Raw genomic sequence first — 21,507 nt, forward strand, 5'->3', positions numbered from 1 at the left:
ATGTCAATAAAAATGATGATGACGCCTTTAATTATGCTTTAAGGTTTGCAAAGTACTTTCCAAATTTTATCTGATTTGTTCCTTAAAATACCTCCGGGAGTGGAGGGCTATTATTACCTCTGTTTCACAGATGAGGAAACAGAAGCAGATCAGGACATCTGCTAGAGTTCTCTCTTTACCAAAAGCAGAAGAAATCGTAACTTCTTGACTTAGCTTGATGATAATCTGATCTTTCAAATGGGAAAGGAATCAAAAGGGAAAATTGGATTCTGGATGATCCTCATTAAGAGTGAGGAACTGATTGCTGGGGTGGAAACCATGGGAACTTTGTTGGGGCAGGGGTGGCCAAGTGAGCCCTTCATCTTCGAGGGTGCCATAGAGAAGGTGAGGAAATCTAGATTTGGGCAAAGGATATTTCAAAAGGGTCAGAGCACATTTTGTCCTGGGATCTTTACCTATTCTCTATTCCTTAGCCAGGACCAAATGGTTTTGATGATCGCTGTTTTATTATAATAAAGTTTTAGATCTGGTACATCTAGGCCCCCTTCATGGAATTTTTTTTTTCCATTAATTTCCTCGACATTCTTTTCGTTTTGTTTTTCTGGATGAACTTTATTATTTTTTCCCAGGAGTTGGATTGCTATGGCACTGAATAAGTAGATTAATTTAGGTCGCATTGTCATTTTTATTATATTCGCTCGGCCTACCCATGAGCACTTGCTGTTTTTCCAGTTGATTAGATGTGACTTTATTTGTGTGAGAAGTGTTTTGTAGCTGTGTTCACATAGTTTTTAGCTTTGCCTTGTCAGAGAGGCTCGCAAATATTTCATTAGATCGATGCTTCTTTGGAATGGATTTCTCTTGGTATCTCTGGCTGCCAGACTTTGTTGTGATGTATAAAAATGCAGCTGTTTGTGTGGAGGTTTGGAGTGTGGATGGGAGGATCCCAAAGACTAAAATGCTTCAGGGTGAGGCAGCTTAGGAGAGATGAGAGCGGGTTCAAAGGTAAAATTCTGAAGGCGGAGAATCCTGTCAGGGAGGAAAATGGGATTTGTCAGAGTAGGTGCTGAGGGGACTCACTTGCATTAAAAAAGAGAAATAGGCAGAAAATGGAAGCAGGGCCAGGAAACAGAAAATTAATAGAGAAAAAGTTTTATCCTATAGATGTTGGGATTGCTAAAGCATCAACTGAACGGAGGCTGGAAAGAGAATGTAAAGACACAAAAAGGTAGTTGCTTCTTTTAAATTATGTTGTGGAAAAAAAATTATGTTGTGGGAAAATAAAATTATGTTGTGGAAAAAGAGACAGGGGAGGCTGGCCTTTGTCTGGAGGAGATGATGATGTTGACCCCCGAGAGAAGCTGGAACTGCTTAAGTCTTGTTCTGTTTGTTTTCTCAGCAAGCAAGAATGAGCCTTCCGTGAGAAGCAACTCCAGGACCTCACGTCCCCGCCACAGCTGGGTGCCGGCTGGCCTCCCTGCCTCCATTTTCTCCCCATCCGGCTCCATCGTTCATGCGGCTGCCCAAGGGATCCCTCTGGGGTGGGTCTGACCACGTCGGTCCCTATTCAGTAATCTCTCAGGACAAATGAGGCCATTTTTTAAGCTGCCCAGCTGGGTCCCTTCCTTGCTTTCTTGATTTCCCGGGCTGTCAGCCTGTTGACTGTTAATTCTGGCTGCCCGGACTCATCCCGGCCTTGTGTGAGGTGGCTCGAGTCCCCCGCTCGGGAGGCTTTTCCTGTTCCCCACTAGCCCCCGCCGGGACCTCAGCCCCACACAGACCGCCCACGTCTGGGGGCCCGGGTTTGCTTACTGTCTTCTCCCTTAGAAGGTCCCCCCGAGGGCAGGGGCCACGGGTTGCTAACACAGTGCCTGACATAAGTGCTCACTAAATGCCCGGGGAATGGAAGGGGCTGAGTGACCGCACATGTACAACCCTGTTTGTCTGCTCAGTGATGGTGGGGAAGGAACTTGGAGCTTGGAAAATTTAACAAATGAATGTGAAAAATGATCTGACATGATTGGGGAAAAAACTAAATATTAATTAAAAATGCTTGTTGACAGACTGAAAGGTGGCCCCTTATTTCCTTTGACACTGTCACACTCCCTGGTAGCCCTGGCAGGGCTGAGGGCCACCCAGTTACCTGGACGAGGATGCTTGGACCTCCCCTGAAGGGTCTCCGCCAGCGCCGGCCACTCCTGGAGACGACGGAGCCAGCCTGGGCTTCCCGACGCCGGCCGAGGAACCCATTCAGGCATCGAGGGCCTGGCCCGGGAGTTCAGAGCATCCTCTCCCTGCAGGATTAACAGGTCCTGGGCACCTCGTTATTAGACATGAGGAGGTACGGTGCAAAAGCAGAGCATTGGACCTGGCACTGGGCCTGGGATCAGACCTGGCATCGGAGCTGAGATTGGACCTGGGATTGGAGGGAGGCGGGGGTGGGATCCACCTGAGACACACAATAGTCGGGGGATTCCAGGCAAGCTCCCTCTCTTGGTCTTTGTTTTCTGATCTGTCAAGGAACAGGTTGGACCTATGTGGTGCTTCTAGTTCCACACTGATGATCCAGCCCAGGGGGAGCTGCGAATGAGCATTTAATGATCTCCTGGGACACTGAAAGTCACGTAAACTTCATTTCTGTGTGTGAACATTCATAGCATCTGCTTTGATGCCATCTCTGCCATTTGTCTTCCCTCCAGCACTAAGCTGCAAGGAACCTGGCACACAATAGGGGCTTAATAAATGCTATTGATGGGCTCACAGGGCAGATCAAGGACAGGCAACAAAGAGCTCTTGCTCCTAAGCCCCTGAGCTCATCACCATTTATCTGTGGGGACAAAGATGCTGGTCCTCTGAATCCAGAGTCAGTGGCAAAGTAGATAGAATGCTGACCCTAGAGATGGGAAGAGACGAGTTCAAATCCATCTCCAGACACTAACTGTGTGAAATCGCTTAACCTATCTGCCTCAGTTTCCCTATGTATAAAATGAGATTAATAATAGCCTTAGCTTGCTCCAGTCCATCCACCACTCAGCTGTCCAACTGATCTTCAGGAAGACAAGGTCTGCAAATGTCACCCTCTTTTTTTTTTTTTTTCCTTTTTTCCCTGAGGCTGGGGTTAAGTGACTTGCCCAGGGTCACACAGCTAGGACGTGTTAAGTGTCTGAGACCAAATTTGAACTCGGGTCCTCCTGAATTCAGGCCTGGTGCTCTATCCACTGCGCCACCTAGCTGCCCCTTAAATGCCACCCTCTTAATCAATAAACTCCATTTCCACCAGGATCAAAAATAAAATTTGTTGTTTGGCTCCCTCTATTCCCTGCTTCTTGCACCCTACACCCTCCCATGTTTTCTGAGATCCACTAAGACCCCCTGCTGTGCCTCTGGCTGGAATTTTCTCGCTCCTCTAGCCTCCTCCAAGTCCCAGCTGAGCCGCACCCCCCTTGGTGAGAAGCCTTTGCCTCCTAACACCGGCCCCTCTCCTCGGTGGATTCTCTCCCATTTAGCCTGCTGGTCTCAGTTGCCTAGTGGTCTCCTGCGTCTGGTCTGAGCCCCCAAGAGCAGTTTTTTGCTCTTCTTTGTATCCCTGGCACACGCCGGGTACCTGATAAAGGTTTAAATGATGATTTCTCGGGGTGGCTGTAGGAGAAAACAAAAACCTCAGCAGAACTCTGCAAATGCTAGAGACGACAAGGATGGTGACCGCTGAGAAGCCTGCACCGAGGCTGATGGGAGCACATGCTTCTCTTACTCTCAGGCCGGGCTCCTGAGTCTACCTGTGATCAATCGATTCCCCAGGGAAGCTGGGACGCTGCTCCCTGGCCGACTTCATTCCCTGACACATTTCACGGCTACCCATGAACTCAGTTTGTTCCTGGATGCCATCTGGGGTAACTGGGGAAACATGACGATTTTATTTTCAATTCTCCTGCAAATCCAAAGGCACGTCGGATTCAATGGCTGAAGTCAAATCCGCCTTGAACTTAATTTTTTCTCCATGACGGGGAGTCGATAGTGTGTAAACATTTTACTTAACACTCTAAAATCCATCAGAGCCCGAGAGAGACAGTGAGGTTGTTTGTGGGACAGAATCACCCTCCTAATCCAGGAATTTGTTTCCTTCGCCTCCAGAAGGAAAACGGTCAAGTTCTTCCTGGGAAAACTGCCTCTCTCTGTTCTTCTCCCCTCTCGAAATCCATTTCAATTTCATTTTGCATTTAATTGTTTAGGTAACGACTGGAAGCGCGCTGCCAGAAGTTGTCTGTAGGGTTCGCAGACAATGCCTCTGCTTCCTGGCACCCCGAGTCAAGAGGCTTCCTTCCCCGAGAGCTCGTGGGTCCCTGGAGGGAAGTGCGGGGCTCAAGCCAATTTCTAGGTTGGGAGTCCCGGGTGCATTTGTTTGGGAACTCTGCCGAGCTCATAAATATGAGAGGAGATATTTTATTACCTCTTCCTCTCGTGGATGGATATAAAACCTAAAAAAATAGCTCTGAGCAAAACAAATGGAGACTCAGGATTGGTTAGAGTTACTAACTCTTAAATCACTCACGCTTAAGAAAACCCCAAGCAGGGCCTGCCAGTGCCTAGTGGATGGCAATTTGGAATGTATTATGGGAAAGGTGTCCAGACACACGGTCGTTAACCCTTAAGAAGAAACAGAACTTAAACATCAAAGTTGCAAAAGAGCGAATCTTACACACCCAGGAAGGGGCTAGACACAAAACGAGCACTTAAATGATGACTGGTTCCAAGCAAGTGCGTTATGAAGTACCTCTCCACCCCTGCGTCAGATCTGGGAATACAGGAGCTGTGTGAATTTTATATATCTATCATCTGTTACCGGGCAGTAAGGCGGGCCAGTGGGTGGAGTGGCGGGCGTGGAATCGGGAAGATTCCTTCGTGTTCATGAGCTCCAATCTGGGCTCGGGCATTTTTTAGCTGTGGGACCCTAAGCAAGGCACTCAGGCCTGTCGGCCTCAGTTTCCTCATCTGTAAAGTGAGCTGGAAAAGGAAACGGCAAACTTTCAGTGTCTCTGCCAAGAAAACCCCAAATGGATCACGAAGGGTAGGACGTGACTGAAAACGACTGAACAATTACAAGTAATAATAAATGTGTTATATGTTGTACCTTTCCTGTAGGACTATGTCATTGCTACCCTTATACCTTCACTGCCTGTTAGCAGGGGGTCTGGCACGCTGGTAATGTGGTCATCCGTCAGGTCTGATTGTGACCTCGTGGCCCATAAGGTGCCAAGGCCGCTCATCATCAAAGACAAAGCCGTCTGCCGGGGCCTTCTCTTGGAGGCGGAGTGACTTGCCCAGCATCGTGCGGCGACTAAGTGTCTGAGGCTAGATCTGAACTTCTTAATTCCAGGCCTGCTTCTATCTGCTTGAGCAGCCTAGCTGCCTACTGGGCTCGTTCCTAGCACACACTAGGTACTGAATACACGCTTGGCGAACTGAAGCGAAGTCCGCCTTGTAAAGCTTGCGCTTCCTCCTCAAAGGCACGGGGAGTCTTGCAGGCGGGGAAGTCTGCTCCGAGGGGGTAGGATGTCCTACTTTTTGGATGCTCCCCTCAAGTCGCTGAAAGCCGTATTTTTAAATTTCCCTTCAAACGCGAGAAATGCTCAGCACAGAGCGGCGCGCGGCATCCTCTCGCAGGCCTCCGCCGAGCGTGCATCACGGCAAGGTCCGAGCGGCGGTTTTAAGTTAGCAGAACGTGAGATCTCCGGAAAGGGGGTGAACCTCTCCTCGATCCCCACGGCACAATCTTGCACTGTCCGCTCTGCTTCGGTGACACGGTATCCTTTTCTCAGACTCCAGTGTTCTAAAGAGGAGCAGAGACCTCCAAAATAAGAAGGCAAATGGAAGATGTGCATATTAACGCGAGGAACAATGCAGCCGTTTAATATTAAAATGGAATTCCGATATTGAAATATATGCTGATCAACTCCCTCTTTGAAAATGAGGAAAAAGGTGTCTCTAATATTAGATATTAAAATTTGAGCCTTTTAGGGAGGAAATGTAGTAACAAGTGACATTCAAATGTTACAAATTAGGCCGGTCAATTCAATGATTTAGCAGGAAAGCTTTTAAGAGTCTTTTTGAACCCAAATAATGATAAGAACAGCTCATGTGCTTAAAGGGCTTTAAGATTCACAAATCAACCCTTTCAGGCAGGAAACACAAATACTATGTGAGCCTATTTCAGGGATGGGGGAACTAAGGGTCAGAAAAGCTGCGACTTTCACCCAGGACTGCACTTCCCCACATGGCCGGACCCAAAGAGCAGGAAGGGAGCAGCCTCTCTCCAGGCCTTCCCAACTCCCACCGCACATACTTCCTCGGGAGCGCTGAGCTCTCCTCCCAGCGGCCTGCCTAAAGCTAGCCTGAAGGCCAGAGCCGGACACGAACACCCGGCGGCCGCAGCGACTGAGGGAGTGAGCTCACTTTTTCCTCCAGCCCCATTCGGGCCGAGGGAAGGGCTCGGCTTCCAGGGATGGCCTGGGCAGTCCGGTCTTTGGAGTGCTGCGTAAAAGAGGGGCCGCAGGATGCTGGGCGAAAGGAATCCTGGCCCATCTGGAAGGGCCGAGGGACTGGGGGCTCACGACCCGGCACCGATGGGGGCTTCGGCGGATGGACAGAAAGCAAAACTGCCGCCTTACACCAAGTGCGTGAATCCGCCACAGTGTTTTATTGAGTGCGCTCATAATACACGTATACATCAACTGTTCCACAGTCAAAAGTGGCAGGTCCCTAAGAAATTTACAAGCACTTTAAGTAAATCAAAATACATATTATTTTGTTCAACCCCATAGCCTTTTGTGCGGGAGACAGAAGGCTAGTGATAAACAGAGTCTCAGTAATGCACAGTGATTCTTGAGTTTAAGCCTTTATACAAAACTTGTTCCCAGTAGCATGCACCCGCCATTAAAGACTTCAGTACAAAAAAAATTAACCCTAAACACTACGTGGAAGTAGAAACGAGATATAATTCTGAATTTGTTTTGTTTTCCCAAAGACCACATAAAAGGAAAAAAACCACACATGAATACAAAGCTTTGTGACAAAGCTCTATACTATTACTGATCAACATTCTTTGCACTGAAATAAAACAAACCAACAAAAAACAAACCAAAACCAAAACATTCCCGTTTACTTGGGGGGGAAACGACTTTCAAGTTAATAGAACTGAGGAAAAAAAGGGGGGAAATAAAATAAAAATAATAGAAAGAAAGAAAGGGCAAAATCTTGTCACAAAATGGTTCAAAATGTCATAAAAATAAGACCACAAAGGAGGGAGGGCTTATTGATGCACTTGGTGAATGTGCTTGCGGAGAGGTCCGTCCGGAAGCGCGGGGCTCCTATGTGGCGTATCTCTTGGTCCACTGCCTGGCCATCCTGTCGTGCTCTGCTCTGTTGGTCATGTACTGGGTGGCGATGCTTCCCACCAGGGGGTCGGCTGCAAGGAAAGCAGACACGTGACATCGTTAGGGCCGGCCCGACGGGGAGCCGAGTCAGGGAATGGAGCCCCCTTGACCGGAGCCGGGCCCAGGCCAGCCGGGGTCGCTTCCGCGCGGCCGGAGGGGGACGGAAGGCGGCCGGGGCTCCAGAAAAGGCTGACCCACGTGGTGCTTGGGGAGCTCCGGGGCCAAATTCCCTCCTTTTTTAGCGGCTATTTTAATGAGGAAACTGGGGGGAGTAGGGACGAGCCGGGAGACCGGGGGCTGGAGTTTGGGGGATTGGAAAAGTCACGGACGGAGGGATCTGGGAATTAGCCCCGAGCTCCCAGAGGCCTCGGAAAGCCCAGTCAGCAAAGCAAGCGCCCTGTTTCCACCCACGTCCCGTCACATGGTTAGGACCCTTCTGCTCCAAGGGCTGGGGTGGGCTTAGAACGTCTGGGAGGGAAAGCCGGAAGGAATGTCTGGAAGCTTCTCCTCCCCCTTCCAGTGCAAAATGGGGAAGCAGAGGCTTGGGAGGTGGGGGCTGGGCCCAGGCCGGCCTTCGGACCTCCGCGGTGGTACAGAGCCAGGAGTGCCCGGCTAAGGGGCAGGCTGAGGGGGACCAAGGCCGGATGAGCGCTCGGCAGGGACACTGCCCGGGCATTTCTGGCAACTCCGGGGGACCCGCGCCCTTCGGCTCTGCTGGGGGCTTCCCCAACGCCAAGCTCTGCCGGCACAGACCCACTCCGGGGCGAAGCCCGCCCACCGGAACGCACCCCTTCCTGCGGATCCCACCCCGGACCAGTGGCGGCGGCCACACGAGGCACCCCCCCCTGCCTCCTCGGCCCGGATCCCACGGACGGGGAGATCGGAATCCTCCCTCCCAGAGGAGCCCCGGGCTTCTGCGGCTCTAACTCCCGGCGGGAGGGGCCTCAGACTGCACCTTCCAAGGCCTGCAATGACAGCCTGGGCCCCGGCGGACGGAACCGGGCTTTGGACTCCAAGTGATCCCCAGGAATCAAAGCGCGCCAAGGGTCCGCCTCCACGCCAGAACCAGACAACTTTGGGGGAGGGGAGGAGGGCAGACAAGTAGGTCCCCCAATTCTGAGGGGGAGGCGACGCCCTTCCGCTGCTTTCCCCTTACCCACGACCCACTTGGGGGGAGGCCCAGAGGCCACAGGCCCATCTGCCCAAGGGGGGTCCGACAGTTGCCTCATTTCTCGGTGCGCCAGCTCACCCGCTTGCCCTTCTTTCTCCTCTATCTACACCCTCTGGGGGGTCGGATCAGTCCCCAGACTATTTTACAGAACACGGAGGGGCAGCTGGGTGGGGCAGGGACAGAGCCCTGCGTTCAGTGTCGCCTCACACTTAAAGCTTCTGTGGAACCCTGGACACTTAGTCCTGCTTGCTTCCTCAGTGTAAAAAAAAAAGGACTGAATCTCTTGCTCTGGACCGTGTGGACGCGCAGTGGCCCCGGGCCTGTACCACCGGCCGGGGCTCGGACTGGCTCCGTCCCCACCTGGGCCTGCTCCTGGGTAGGCAGCTTCGGGCCCCACCCCCTCGGGTCCGCCGTGGCGGCCTGGGGCCCAGATTTCTTGAGGTCACTCTTGGTCGGGCCCCTGGGTCTAAGATGGAAGTCCGGAGCCTTGCTGGAGGGGGAGGTGAGTCATCCCCTACGGGGTCTTTCCCAGAGTAGGGGCTCAGGACAGCTCATTACGCAGACCCCAAGGAGACCGGGACAGCCACGCCTCCCGCTCCAAGCCTCTCCAGGCCCCCAGTCCATGTAAGGCTTTACCCTCGAACCCGACGGGCTGTCCCTACAGGGAATGGGGTCTCACCCCGGGCATTTCAGAAAACGCCTTTGAAGCTTCCGGATCCTTCTGGACTTCCTTCCAGAGTGCTCAGAAGGAGGGGCAGGCTTATTAGGGCCAGAAACTCGGGGTTTCTGTATTTGTATCGGCAAATTTCAGCGTCGAGGAATTCCCTTCAGGAAAGCACCTTGGAGAGCCCTTGAGAAGACTTGTGCGAGCGGGACTCCCCTAGCCGGCGGTGTGGGGCCGGGCTGTATTCCCCCGGACTCTCGCGAGATGTCTGGCCGCGGGACCGGAGCACACAAGATGGTGGCGCAGCCGCCCGGCGCCAGGCCATGGGGACGTCCACGGGGGAGTCCGGGCCGAGGCAGAGCTAACTGGGAAGAAATGCGATATCCCACCAAGTCTGAAACCAAGATCAGACCAGAGGAACTCAACTCGTTTGTGGCAATTCTCATTAAAACAGCAGTAAAGACCGAGACCTAATGTGTGCACTTAATAATACGGTAAAGGGGCTTTTAACTCAGTCCCCCGGGCCTGCCCAGAAATGCTGCGCGCAGAATCCCAATCAATGGGAATTCTAAAATACAAAGCATTCAATTAGAACAGACGTCTCTGAAGAGCCATCCAGGGGGCGGCCTGTGGAGGAGATGCTGCTGCGTCGTCCTCCCACACTCTGCTAAGCAACGATCCCAAAGGAACCGCCAAAAACCTCCGGTCCCGCTTCTGCGCTCCGAGCTTCTATAAGTGGATGACCTTCCCCGGACCCAGGCCCGAGATCAAGCCCCGCCCAGTACTGAGGAGCCCCCATCTCCTGCCGGGCCGGGGCCAGCAGGTGCCCCGCTTTCGGCCAGGAAAACAATCCTGACAGCAAATTCTAGGCTTACAGACCGAGGGAAATAAATTGTCCACGACGGACTTCTTCCTTCTTCAAGCTCTTTAGCTCCTAGAAAGGGAAGTGCCCCAAGCCCTCAGAGCTAAGGTCTGCTTCCTAAGAAACTCTAGTGATGGCTCCCATTTCTGTGCGGCTTCCAGCCAGGCCACAAACCTTCAGAGAACGTCAGTCTGCCGAGCGCTGTGGAGACCTCCTGGAGCCTGGGGGGAGGGGCCCTCATTGTTTAGCTTTTGTAGATGAGGAAAAGGAGGCGAACAGAAATGACCTGTCCACATTCACACAGACAATGAGTGTGAGAGACAGCAACGGCCTGAGATCTTCCCCACATTCCCACACAGCTCAGCTAACAGGGAAGCGTCAGAATTCCTTAAATAAGATGGAGCGATATAGTGAGGAAGGGAAGAAGGGAGAGAAAGACAGAGAAAGGCAGAGACGAGAGACAGAGACAGAGACAAAGAGAGAGAGGCAGAGACAGAGAGAGAGACAGAGAGACAAAGGCAGACGGAGAGGAGAGACAGAGAGAGAGACAGAGAGACAAAGGCAGACGGAGAGGAGAGACAAAGACAGAGAGAGACAGAGAGAAAGGCAGAGACAGAGAGAGAGAGAGACAGAGAGACAAAGGCAGACGGAGAGGAGAGACAGAGAGAGACCGAGAGACAAAGAGAGAGAGGCAGAGAGACAAAGATAGAGACAGAGAGACAAAGACAGAGAGAGAGACAGAGAGACAAAGATAGAGACAGAGAGACAAAGACAGAGAGACAGAGACAGAGACAGACAAAGATAGAGACAGAGAGACAAAGATAGAGACAGACAGAGAGACAAAGATAGAGACAGAGACAGAGAGACAAAGATAGAGACAGAGACAGCGAGACAAAGATAGAGACAGACAGAGAGACAAAGATAGAGACAGAGACAGAGACAAAGATAGAGACAGAGACAGAGAGACAAAGACAGAGAGACAGAGAGACAAAGAGAGAGAGGCAGAGACAGAGAGAGGAAGAGAATGAAAAGGAGTGTGCTGGGAATGTGTTTCATGGTTGGCAAACTCTCATTACTGTGAGAGAAAATTAACTTCAAAGAGACTTCTGACCTAGTAAATTCCATCCTTCCCCCACCGTCTAACTAACTGGATCTCACATGCACTTGTGGGATCAGTCTGTTCCCCAGCACTCGCCCGCCCTCCCAGCTCTTGTCAGAAAGCCCCACCGGCCACGGTTCCCCCTCCTCTTGCCCGGATGGATGAGGAGTGAGGGGGCGGCATGTGCGGCCTCGGCCTGCCTCTGCCCTGCTCTCGGGACACAGGCCCGGATCCGAGGGAGACGAGGTTCTCCCCAGCTCCCAGAAAGGCCGGGCGGGGCGCTGGGAGTGCTGGGGCAGGGTGCTCCCCGTCTCCTCTCCCGCTCCTTGGCTCCTCCCCAGGGAGCAGGAGGTTCCCTCCTCACTGGAGCCTCCCAACAGCCCCAGGAAGTAGATGACATCATTGTTCCCAGTTTAGAGAGGAGGCCGGACCCGGGCTGGGCCGGAGTCCCACAGCTGTGCCTGGGGCTCAGCCCTACCTGCCCCTCCCCACAAACCCTTTAGATTGTAGACCCAGAGGGTGGGAGGGGCCTGTAAGGTAATTGAGCCAAACCCTTTATTCCATCAAACTGGAGCCCAGAGAGCAGACCCAGAGTCAGAATTTGAATTCAGACCATCCATCCCAATTTTTCTACAATTTTAAATATATTTTTTTAAACTTTATAAAGCCTTTTCTGAGACTATTAAAAGATGCTTCACTAGTAAATATATGTGTTTTTTCTTAAGTGTAAATTGATTTATTTCTCTCTCTTCCGTATTAATATATTAAAAATGTACTCACGTATCAACAATGCTGGGTCATCGCCAATATTTTATTTACCTTCTATAAGCCACTTGTAACGTCTTATGGGAAGTCAAATGGGCACAGATTTATGGGTCGCCTACTACATACACACTGGGCACTATTTAGCACCTTGGCTACAAAGAGGGTCGAAGTCTGGTCCTTGGTCTGAAGGGGCTCGCACCCAGTAGCAAACAGACACATCCAACCTCCACAGGACAGAGAAGTCACATAGAACATTAGGGATGAGAGGTCCAGAGAGAGGAGAGGGCTGGACAGACAGGTCTGAGGAACTTGACTGTTGGGAGAGAATTGAGTCTGGGGGGCTGATGGGATCACCGAGTCAAAGAGGGGGGCCCCAGGGTGAGGGGCCTAGATGAGAGCCCAGGAAAGATGGAGAAGGAAGCAGTCAGAGTGGGAGGGGGCGAACAAGAGAGCACTGAGGAGGAGGCGGGACAAAGTCAGAGGCCACAGAGCAGCCGAGAAGAAGGGGAATGGAGAAAAGCCGTTAGAGCAGCTCTTTAAGGGCTCAGGGACAATCCTGGGAAGGTCGGTGGTCCCGGGTCAGTCGGAGGGAGCCACGCCGGGGCCCAGGTTCAGTGGGAAGCTGGGTCTTTCTGACCCCACGGACCCGGGGGATGACCCGCTTTTTTTCCACAGGTAACCTGCAACTGTGTAAGTGATGGGCTCTGAAGACAACAAATACATGGAGGAGGCCATTCGGGTGAGGAGACTGAGACTATAGGTAAGCATTAAAAAACAAACAACCGTGAGTGATGGAAGTGGGTGGCTTTTATGCAGGACCTTCCTGCAGGTTTCTGCTGCAGACTCTGTGATAGAAACACAAGAGACCGCTCGGCAGACCCCCACCATACGGACCGATCAACTCTGACAAGTTTAACTTACTACACCTTTACTTTACCTTTGCACCCTCCCCCTCCCCCCAAGTCCTAGAACTTGCTCTGGAGGGGTCGCATACACATCTCTGCCAGGGTCATGGAGCCACACCAGAGGCCACCTGACTGAGCCCTCTCATTTCACAAGAAGCCTGGAGACCGAGGCCTTGGCTTCAGACCCCGGCCCGAGCTCCTCCGGGGCACCCACTGCCCCTCCATTCCCCCAACCCGACAGGGCGCCGGGACCTCCTGCGTGTGACGGTGGGATGGGCCGGCTCTTCTGGAATGACAAGTGGCGGCAGGGGCTAACTCCGTCCTCCCCAGCAAAGAGGGACGCGCACCCTTGGGCTCGTGGCAGCGGGGGAAGGACTGCCAGCATTAGTTAAACAACGGCCCTCTTGTGCTTCTGGAGACGGATTTCAGTTTTGTTTTAAATCAGGAATGAAAATGACTGTAGCAGTTCCAATCTAATTCTCATTTGTGCTAGACTGAGGCCCCCTGTACATGAACCTGATATAGGAAGGCCCCAAGGTGCTAGAGCCAGGGGTCGCGGTTAAAGTTGGTGAGTAGGCCGCAATCGGCTGCGAAGGCCCAATTTCTCTCTGGGACTGACTGACCCCGAGGATGAAGCTAAAGACTTTCACTTGGACACCCAGATTTCTGAATTATTAGAAGCACTGTCCTATTAATAAGTACAATCAATCTTCATAAAATCAAGCCATAAGCCAAAATAAAAGCAAAATCCTGTTCCTGTGATTGAAAACATAGTGTTTTATTTAATTGGGAATTCCTAAAGAATGTGTCCAGATTAATGTCCATAAGCTGAGCAATTTCAATGAATAATCAGAGACGTTTGTGTGAAGAGCTTTATTCTCAACTGAGGGGTATCTTTAGTTCATTGTCCTCATGAGGGCTCTTGGCTAATGAAAAGGAGGTTTACTTGTGAGGCTCCCCCGACACAAAGTGAGTATTTAATAAATCCCGGGGGGATTAAGTCACTAAAGACATCTCTCAGAGAAATGAAAAAGTATCATGCTTTGATTTCATCTACATTAACGTGCTCATAGGCAAGGCTCTTTATCCTTCCTTTTTCATTATTTTTGTTCTGAAGTAGGTGAAGTTTTTGCTATGTTATAAAACTGTTTAACTGTGATGTTCCAAAATTTTATCTGGTTTTTTTTTGGTTCTTTAATCCCTTCTCAATCACTGTTAGATTGCTTAGAAGGAAGAGAAGGTAGTGCAATAAAACTGGACAGAGCATTGGCTTTGGAGCTCAAGGTTCTGAGTTCAAATCCTATCCTAGATGCGTATGACCTATCTGAACTTGGAAGTCTCTTAGTTTTCCTGGCAGCAGCTTCCCCTAAAATGAGGGTGCTTGGTTGGATGGTCCTAAGGATTCCTTCCAGCTTTGGCTTTATGATCTGTTGTAGCATGTCCAAAGTACATTGCATGTTGATTTTTTTTTTTTTTTTTTTAGTTCAGATTGTATTTTAATATTAAAACAAACAAACAAACAAACAAACAAACAAAACAAACCAGCACAGGGGCAGCTAGGTGGCGCAGTGCATAGAACACCAGCCCTGAAGTCAGGAGGACCTGAGTTCAAATTCGACCTCAGACACTTAGGGTTTGAACTCAGGCTCCAGAAGACCTAACATGAAGTCCTGGCAACAAAAGAGGCGCCCAAAGAGCGCCAGGCTTAACAGACACAATTCTGGTGAACTGACGCAAAGCAAGACCAAAGTCATCTGTTAAACCTACAGGTTAAAGGAAATGTCTGTCACCGACATAATTCATCTGCTGCTTTGATCTTTTCAGCCATTAATTAGAGCTGGCATTTACTTAGCATCTTTCAAATTTTATCTCATTTTATCCTCACAAACCTTGGAAGCAGACGCTATTATCACCCCCATCTTAGAGATGAGCAAATCAAGGCAGGCAAAGTGAAGCGACCGTGGTCCCACAGCTGGAAAGAGTCCGAGGTCGGTTATGAATTCACCTCGTCTTTATGCCAGGTCAGTATTCTGCCCACTGTGTCATCCAACTCCCTCCTGAGAGACCCTAAAACCCCCAATTAAAATGGCAGTGGCATTCTCTGAGTCTGATGGAGCCTTTTGGAGGGAGCATCTCTGAGTCTCACAAAGGCGCCTTGTCAGTTAGGGAGCACAGAAATTATCATCCCAGAGTGACGGGACAGCAGGCGAGGCTCAGTGGGATGTGCTTAGGAGAAATAAGCTTCCTGCAACTGGAGGTGTCCAAGCAGAGGTTGCATGCCCATTTCTCAGGGATGGTATTGAATGGATTCTTTTTTAAATACTCAAGAGCCTCTAGTGTAGCCTTTCTTTTTGTAAAAACTCAATTTTCTTTTATTTTTAGTTCTAAATTCTTTCCCTATCCTCCCTCACTCATTGACACAAGAAAAGTATAACTCGATACAAATATGCATAGAAATGCAAAACAAACTTCTTTTGCATTAGTCATATCCCTCTCTATTTAAAAAAAAAAAAAAAAGGAAAAACAAAGACAAAATAAAGAACTAGAAGATGCACTTCAATATGTACTCCAAGGCCGAGCTCTCTGTGTGGAGGTGAACATGTGTTTCCTCGTGAATCCCTTGGTAACTTTCTAAGATTTTCATCTCAGGCCATTTGCCCACCTGCTCTGATTAAGGGACAATCCTCTCTGGCATTGAATGGGTCAGAATGTTGATCAGTTACTAAGTCTTTCCAAGTCGATGATCTTCACAATATTGCCACTAGTGCATAAATCATTCCCCTGGTTTTGCTCAGTTCACATTGCACTGGTTCATACAAGTCTTCCCAGGCCTTTCTGAAACTACCGTTTCTTATTTCTCATATGTATAGTATTTCCATCCCATTCAAATACCACAATTTGTTCAGCCATCAAACTGATGATGATCAAACTGATGGCCAGTTTCTGATACTCCTCAGTTTCCAATTCTTTGCTACAACAAAAAGAACTGCTAGAAATGTTTTTGCATAGATGGGTTCTTTCCCTCTTTCTCTGATCTCTTTGGGGGTACTTTTAGTGGTTATCACTGGGTCAAAGGCTTACATAGTTAAATCATAGGGTTTTTTGAACATAATTCCAAATTATTTTCTAGAATGATTGGACTAATTCACAGCTTTACCAACAGTGAACCTATTTTCCAACATCCCCTCCAGCAAGTTATTTTCTTTTTTTAAAATTAATATCACAAAGCTTATGAATGTGAAATAATACCTCAGAGTTGCTTTAGTTTGCATTTTTCTAATTATTACTGATTTAGAGATTTTTTTTTTTTCATATGGCTGATAAAAGCTTGGATTTTAATCTTTGAAAACTGATATGAAAATGTATCCTTTGGCCATTTAATCAATTGGGAAATGGCTTTTAAACATGTAAATTTGACTCTGCCTCCCATATATTTTAGAAATGAGACCTTTATCAAAAAAACTTAATATAAATTTCCCCCTCAGTTATACGTTTTTGAAAATTTTTGGCTGCATTGGTCTTGTTTGTACAATAGCTTTTACATTTTATGTAATCAATATTATCTTTTTTACTTCCTGTGAATCTCTTAATCTCTTTGGTCATGAATTATTCCCCTACTCAGAAATCTGACAAGTACCATCTTCCATGTTTCAGTAATTTGTTTATGGTATTTAAGACCCTTCCAATTCTGTGATTCTATGAATAATATTTGTAACCTAGGGCCCCATGTGGTGCACAGTTAATGTCAACATTCTCAAGCATACAACTTTGCTTTCAGAGTGGGAAGATTAGAGATTATCTAGTCCTAAGTGTATAAATGGGAATCTGAGCTCCAGAATTCAAGTGATTTGTGCAACTTAGGTCAAAGAAGTTGATGGCAACATTCAACATAGTGTCTAACACTGAATCACATCAATGAAACCCTACAAGTCAAGATTTTCTGAATCAATTAAGTATTTGAATGGTTCCATGTTGCAATTAAATCATATATAATAAGGTATCAGTGCTATCCCTGCAAACTGGAGCTGCTCCTGAGATGTTTGCCTGAATAATGGCAAATATGGATCTGTGATTGATAATTACACCTAGCAGCACATGGTGTTTATGCAATGGAATACTGTGGGATCATCAGAAATGATGAAGGAGATGGTTTCAGAGAAATTGGGAAGACTGATACAAAGTAAAGTAAGCAGAACCAGAGAACAGTTTGTGACAACATCGTAAGAATCAACAACTTTAAAAGAATGAAGGAGTCCAGTCGATGCAATGATCAATTGTAAGCATGGAGAACTGATGAGGAAGAACTACCCAGTTCCCACCAGAGAGGAGCTGTACCTAGTACACACAAGGAGATATGGTCAGAGAAGGGATTTATTTTGATGACTCTGCAAATTTACTAAGTTTTTTTCCTCTCTTTTTGGGGGTAGGGTAGTGGGAAGAAAAGAAAAATGTTTATTAATTGAAACAATTCAAAGGAGAAAAAACTGACAGCAAAATAAGAGTAATACCAATCATTAGGACCCTTGATTTAGAACCAGAAGGGACCCAAGGGGCCGTTTAGTCCAGCTCCTTCCTTCAAAGGGATGTGATCCCTGATTCTAGCTTCAAAAGCAGCAATGGCACCCACAGGGAAGCTTTTCCCCTTCATCTTTCCTCCTGCTGTCTCTGAACTTCTTGCCATCCTCTGCTTCCCTTACAGAAAGCTTTAAGGAGGATGGTTCTAGGCTGTGTTTGTTGCTATCCCAGAAGGGGAAGGTGTGAGACGGGGCACAGCACAGGGCAAAGAGAAGTGACGTTTGGGCCGGGAAGATGAGTCCAGGTCCTGATTCTGACAAAGCCGGGCTGTCCCTGAGGAGCCGTAACCTCTTGGTGCCCCAGGTAACTTTTTAAGAGCTGCATTTCAGGCCATTTGCAGATCTTTATGCCAATGAAATCAGCACAGAACCAAAGAAGCCCACCAAAGGCATTCCTTGAGCTACAGTCACTTCTTGGTCTGCTGACTACTTGTGTTTAATGACCTAGTGCTAGGCTTTTAAATACGGCCTGGCACTTGCTGGTACATGGATGTGACACCCCCCTTGTAGCTGAGATAAGGCTGCACTGATCAATGCTTAAAAGAATCCTGGCTGGATTGAACACTGCACAGTGATGCCCCTTGTTTCCTCTCCCCCCTTCTCATTGGCGATCAGACCATTAAACAGTGGTTGGCGAGAGAGCGACTGTGCTTAAGTGCATGCCTTATCGAGATACGAAATCACACCTTATTTTCATCCCTAAGGGTTGAGAATGGGGAATTCATATTATAAATAGATCTTCCAGTAGGGGAGCAATAGAATGAAGGCCACAGGTATTGTTGGTTTTGGGTATTTATATTTTACAACACCCACTGAGGCTCTGATTATTTAAAGAACTGAAGGTTATTTGGAGGAAACCGAGAAGAGTGGTCCATCCACAGTCATTTCAGCATTTCCATATAATTATTGCTCTCTAAGATAACAGCCATCCCCACCTCTGATCAACTACTGCAACAGCCATTTATAATGCCTGCTTATCTGTAAAGAAAGGCTGTTTTTTCTCAAATCACTACACATGCACATTTCAAAAAACAAAAATTAAATCTCTTAAATTAATAAATATTCTAGCTACTTACTGGAATGCCCACAAAAGAGACTGGAGGATTAACTCTTCTCTGGAGGCATATTAAATGGATGATAATTCATGAAAGATTTCCCTGTTTCCATGTAGACCCACTGCTAGGATCCCATGCTGAGGTGGGAATTAGCCCATTGACAGGGGAGATGAACTGAAACAATACTTCTTAACATTATTATAACCCCTGCAAGAAAAGGGGAATTAATTCTCCTTCCTTTCTAAATCTTATCACCATATCTGTTCTCTGATGTGATTTCTAATGTTGCTGTAAATTTACCTAAGAGCAGATGATAAGGCAAGGCAGTGATCGGGGTCATTAAGTGGGAGTATTTTCTCAGGAAAACAGGAGGAAATCTATAGTCCAGGAATGGAAATAACAAAGAATACAGGGAAACAGGCAGTTTTAAAGATGCTATAGGAACCTCAGCGATATTTAGCCCTCCTCAAGTTGCCTAAACATTAAAGACACATCAACTATCAGGTGCTCAATAAAGCCCAAAAAGCAACTTTTCAACTCAATGCAACCCAAACTGTAAACAGGAAATTTAGATCATGTCAGTCACTATGAAAACCACTAATGAAATATCACAAAGTTCAAAATATCAAAAGAAATCAGGGAGAAAAACAAACAAAACAAATGGTAGCTCCCTTCTTTAGTACAGATGAGAAAGGATACATCTTTGGCTTTTTACTCCATTTTCTACAGAATATCACTTTAAAAATCTAAACATTTTGGAGTTGAGCAACTACTGGTAGACTGTGATCTGCAACATAATCAACACCTTTCTGCTCTCTTCAATCTAGACAAATGATGTTCGGGAGAACACAATCCAACTTTTCCTTGATGACTCGATTATTATTATAGATATGAACTGTTATGTGGAGTGCTCATTGTATGGTGCAATCAATGGTCCCATAGATTTCTCATTCTTCTTCCTTGCCAGGCTTTTAATTATCATTTCTTGTGACCTCAAGGAGACCCTTCTCCCCAGCTCCTCCTAATGCGTTCCTTTAATTTTGGTGGTACACTGGGAAACCAGGTAATTAAACTTGCTGGGTTCTGGGGAAAAGAATAATCGACTCTTAAGTACAGACCCGAGAGCTACCCTTTTGTTATAAAGTATACGGTTTGTTGCGTGGTCCATTTCTGCCATTTGTTTACTTATAGGTTTGATTCCCAAGAACTAGGAATCTTGGAGTCCACCCAACCAAATACACATGTGCTCAGGGTCAGTGCCTGCAGAAGCTTCCTACCACAAACAGTATTTTCAGACGAAGATTCTTTCTATAAAGAGAAATAGGGCTTCTGGATCCAGGAAAGGGGCTCTCTGGATGGTGCTAGAACTGCATAAATAATGAGAAACAAAGAGCTGAGAAGCAATCCTCTTCTCCCTGACCTCCCTGGATGTCCCAAGAACTGCCAAGACCACCACCTGTGGCCGCCACATCGCCACATGTGAGGAGTGGGGTTCTGTACACGGACGGCTGGCTCAGAGTCCGGCCCTGCTTCTGACACACTAACTGTGTGATCCTGGCTAAGACACAAGTCGCCTCATTTATTAAATGAAAGTAACAATATTGGATGAGGATCCAGTGAGACAATAGCTATAAAGGGCTCTGTCCATCTTACACATATGCATAAATGAGAGATATTAATTAGCATTATCATCTCAACGATGATAATGCTGTCGACGTATCAAGAACCAACGAATCACCTTTGCACTCCGTACTGATGACTAACCCAGCGTCCTGCATGTGCCACGCCGTTAGTGTCTTGGGAGTTGTATTATATACGCAGATTGCTTGTATGAGAACAGAAATGTCCACAGATCAGGCCAGTCAATTCGTCAGTGGACAGACATGAGCAACACAAGTAAATTGTATGAAAAAGTTAGATCACTAAAGGACATAAAACGAGACAATTTCCAATTGAATAGAAAATGCCGCATAGCTGGCTATGAAAGCGAGACTGTGACGGAATCATGTTTTAATTTTAAATAATTCACACCTTGAGAGCTTTAATTCATTTCTTTTTATAACCACAATCTTGGTGACAAAGTATTTTTCAGTAAAAAGAGTCATCACAAATTTACTATAAAACTCACAAATTTCCAATCTTCAAAAGTGGAATAGAGCCTCTGCCCTGTGAGGATCTCTACTTTAAGAATGATGTGATGTGCTTTAGGACATGGAAGAGACGCCATGAGACATCTGCACGAGAAATGGCTCAAAAGCAACTTAACTGTAGGAGCAGAAGATGAAGGGAAAAGCCAGAGGAGGTGGATGGAAGAACCGCGTTTCCAGGCAGACTAGACAGCGCGGGTGACATCTCCTCCAGCTTGGAGGTTCTAGGCAGCGGAGCTGATGGCGAAGCTGGTCTCCTGCTACAGAGTGCGCCTTCCTTCCGACTTGGCTCCCACTGACTTCTTTTTTTGAGTGGCAAGGTATGACCTCGCACTGTCTGTGATTTTGCCGGCAGGGCCAGAGCGAGGTGCAGGTGGCGAAGATGGATTCAGGAGAACACAGGAGAGAGGCAGCTCAGAGTGAAGCAGTCCTGCACCACAGGCCGGCTCCCATGCCAGAGACTGGTTCCCACGTGGCTCATCTGGAGCTTTGCTGACCGCCCAAAGGAGGATCTGGTGACCAAATGGGATGATTGTGTCACGGGCTGGAGAGGGCTTTGGGGGGTTCCTGACAAGTTCTTGGAGAGAAATTTGAATCCTGCTCTCTAAAACAGTCTGGAAAAAGAAAGCATCACACACGCCACTTTGGGGGTACCTGGAGGTGATACTTCAGAGCTTGGTCAGCTGTAAGCTCCTGGGGCAGACTTTCTGTCTGTCTGTCTGTTTCTCCCCAGCACAGGGAGAGTGCCTGGCAAATCAGTGCTGGCTAAATGTTTGCTGTCGGTTCCAAAGGTCTGACATAAAGAACACAGAGAGGTGCTGGAAGGGCAGCAACA

At 48.0% G+C, this 21,507-nt stretch overlaps 1 protein-coding gene across 2 annotated transcripts in view; it reads right to left on the reverse strand.

Annotated features, from left to right (window-relative positions):
* Positions 1-6,671: 6,671 nt before the first annotated feature.
* The window catches only part of UBE2E2 (ubiquitin conjugating enzyme E2 E2), a 330,506-nt gene continuing 315,670 nt past the window's right edge, over positions 6,672-21,507 (reverse strand). For both annotated transcript variants that reach the window (XM_074268871.1, XM_074268872.1), the window contains exon 6: positions 6,672-7,462. In XM_074268871.1, the coding sequence (XP_074124972.1) occupies positions 7,365-7,462 (98 nt within the window). In that variant the 3' untranslated portion in view covers positions 6,672-7,364. The remainder of the gene's footprint in view (positions 7,463-21,507) is intronic.

This window comes from Sminthopsis crassicaudata, chromosome 5 (assembly GCF_048593235.1).
Source record: "Sminthopsis crassicaudata isolate SCR6 chromosome 5, ASM4859323v1, whole genome shotgun sequence".
Taxonomy (NCBI): Eukaryota; Metazoa; Chordata; class Mammalia; order Dasyuromorphia; family Dasyuridae; genus Sminthopsis; species Sminthopsis crassicaudata.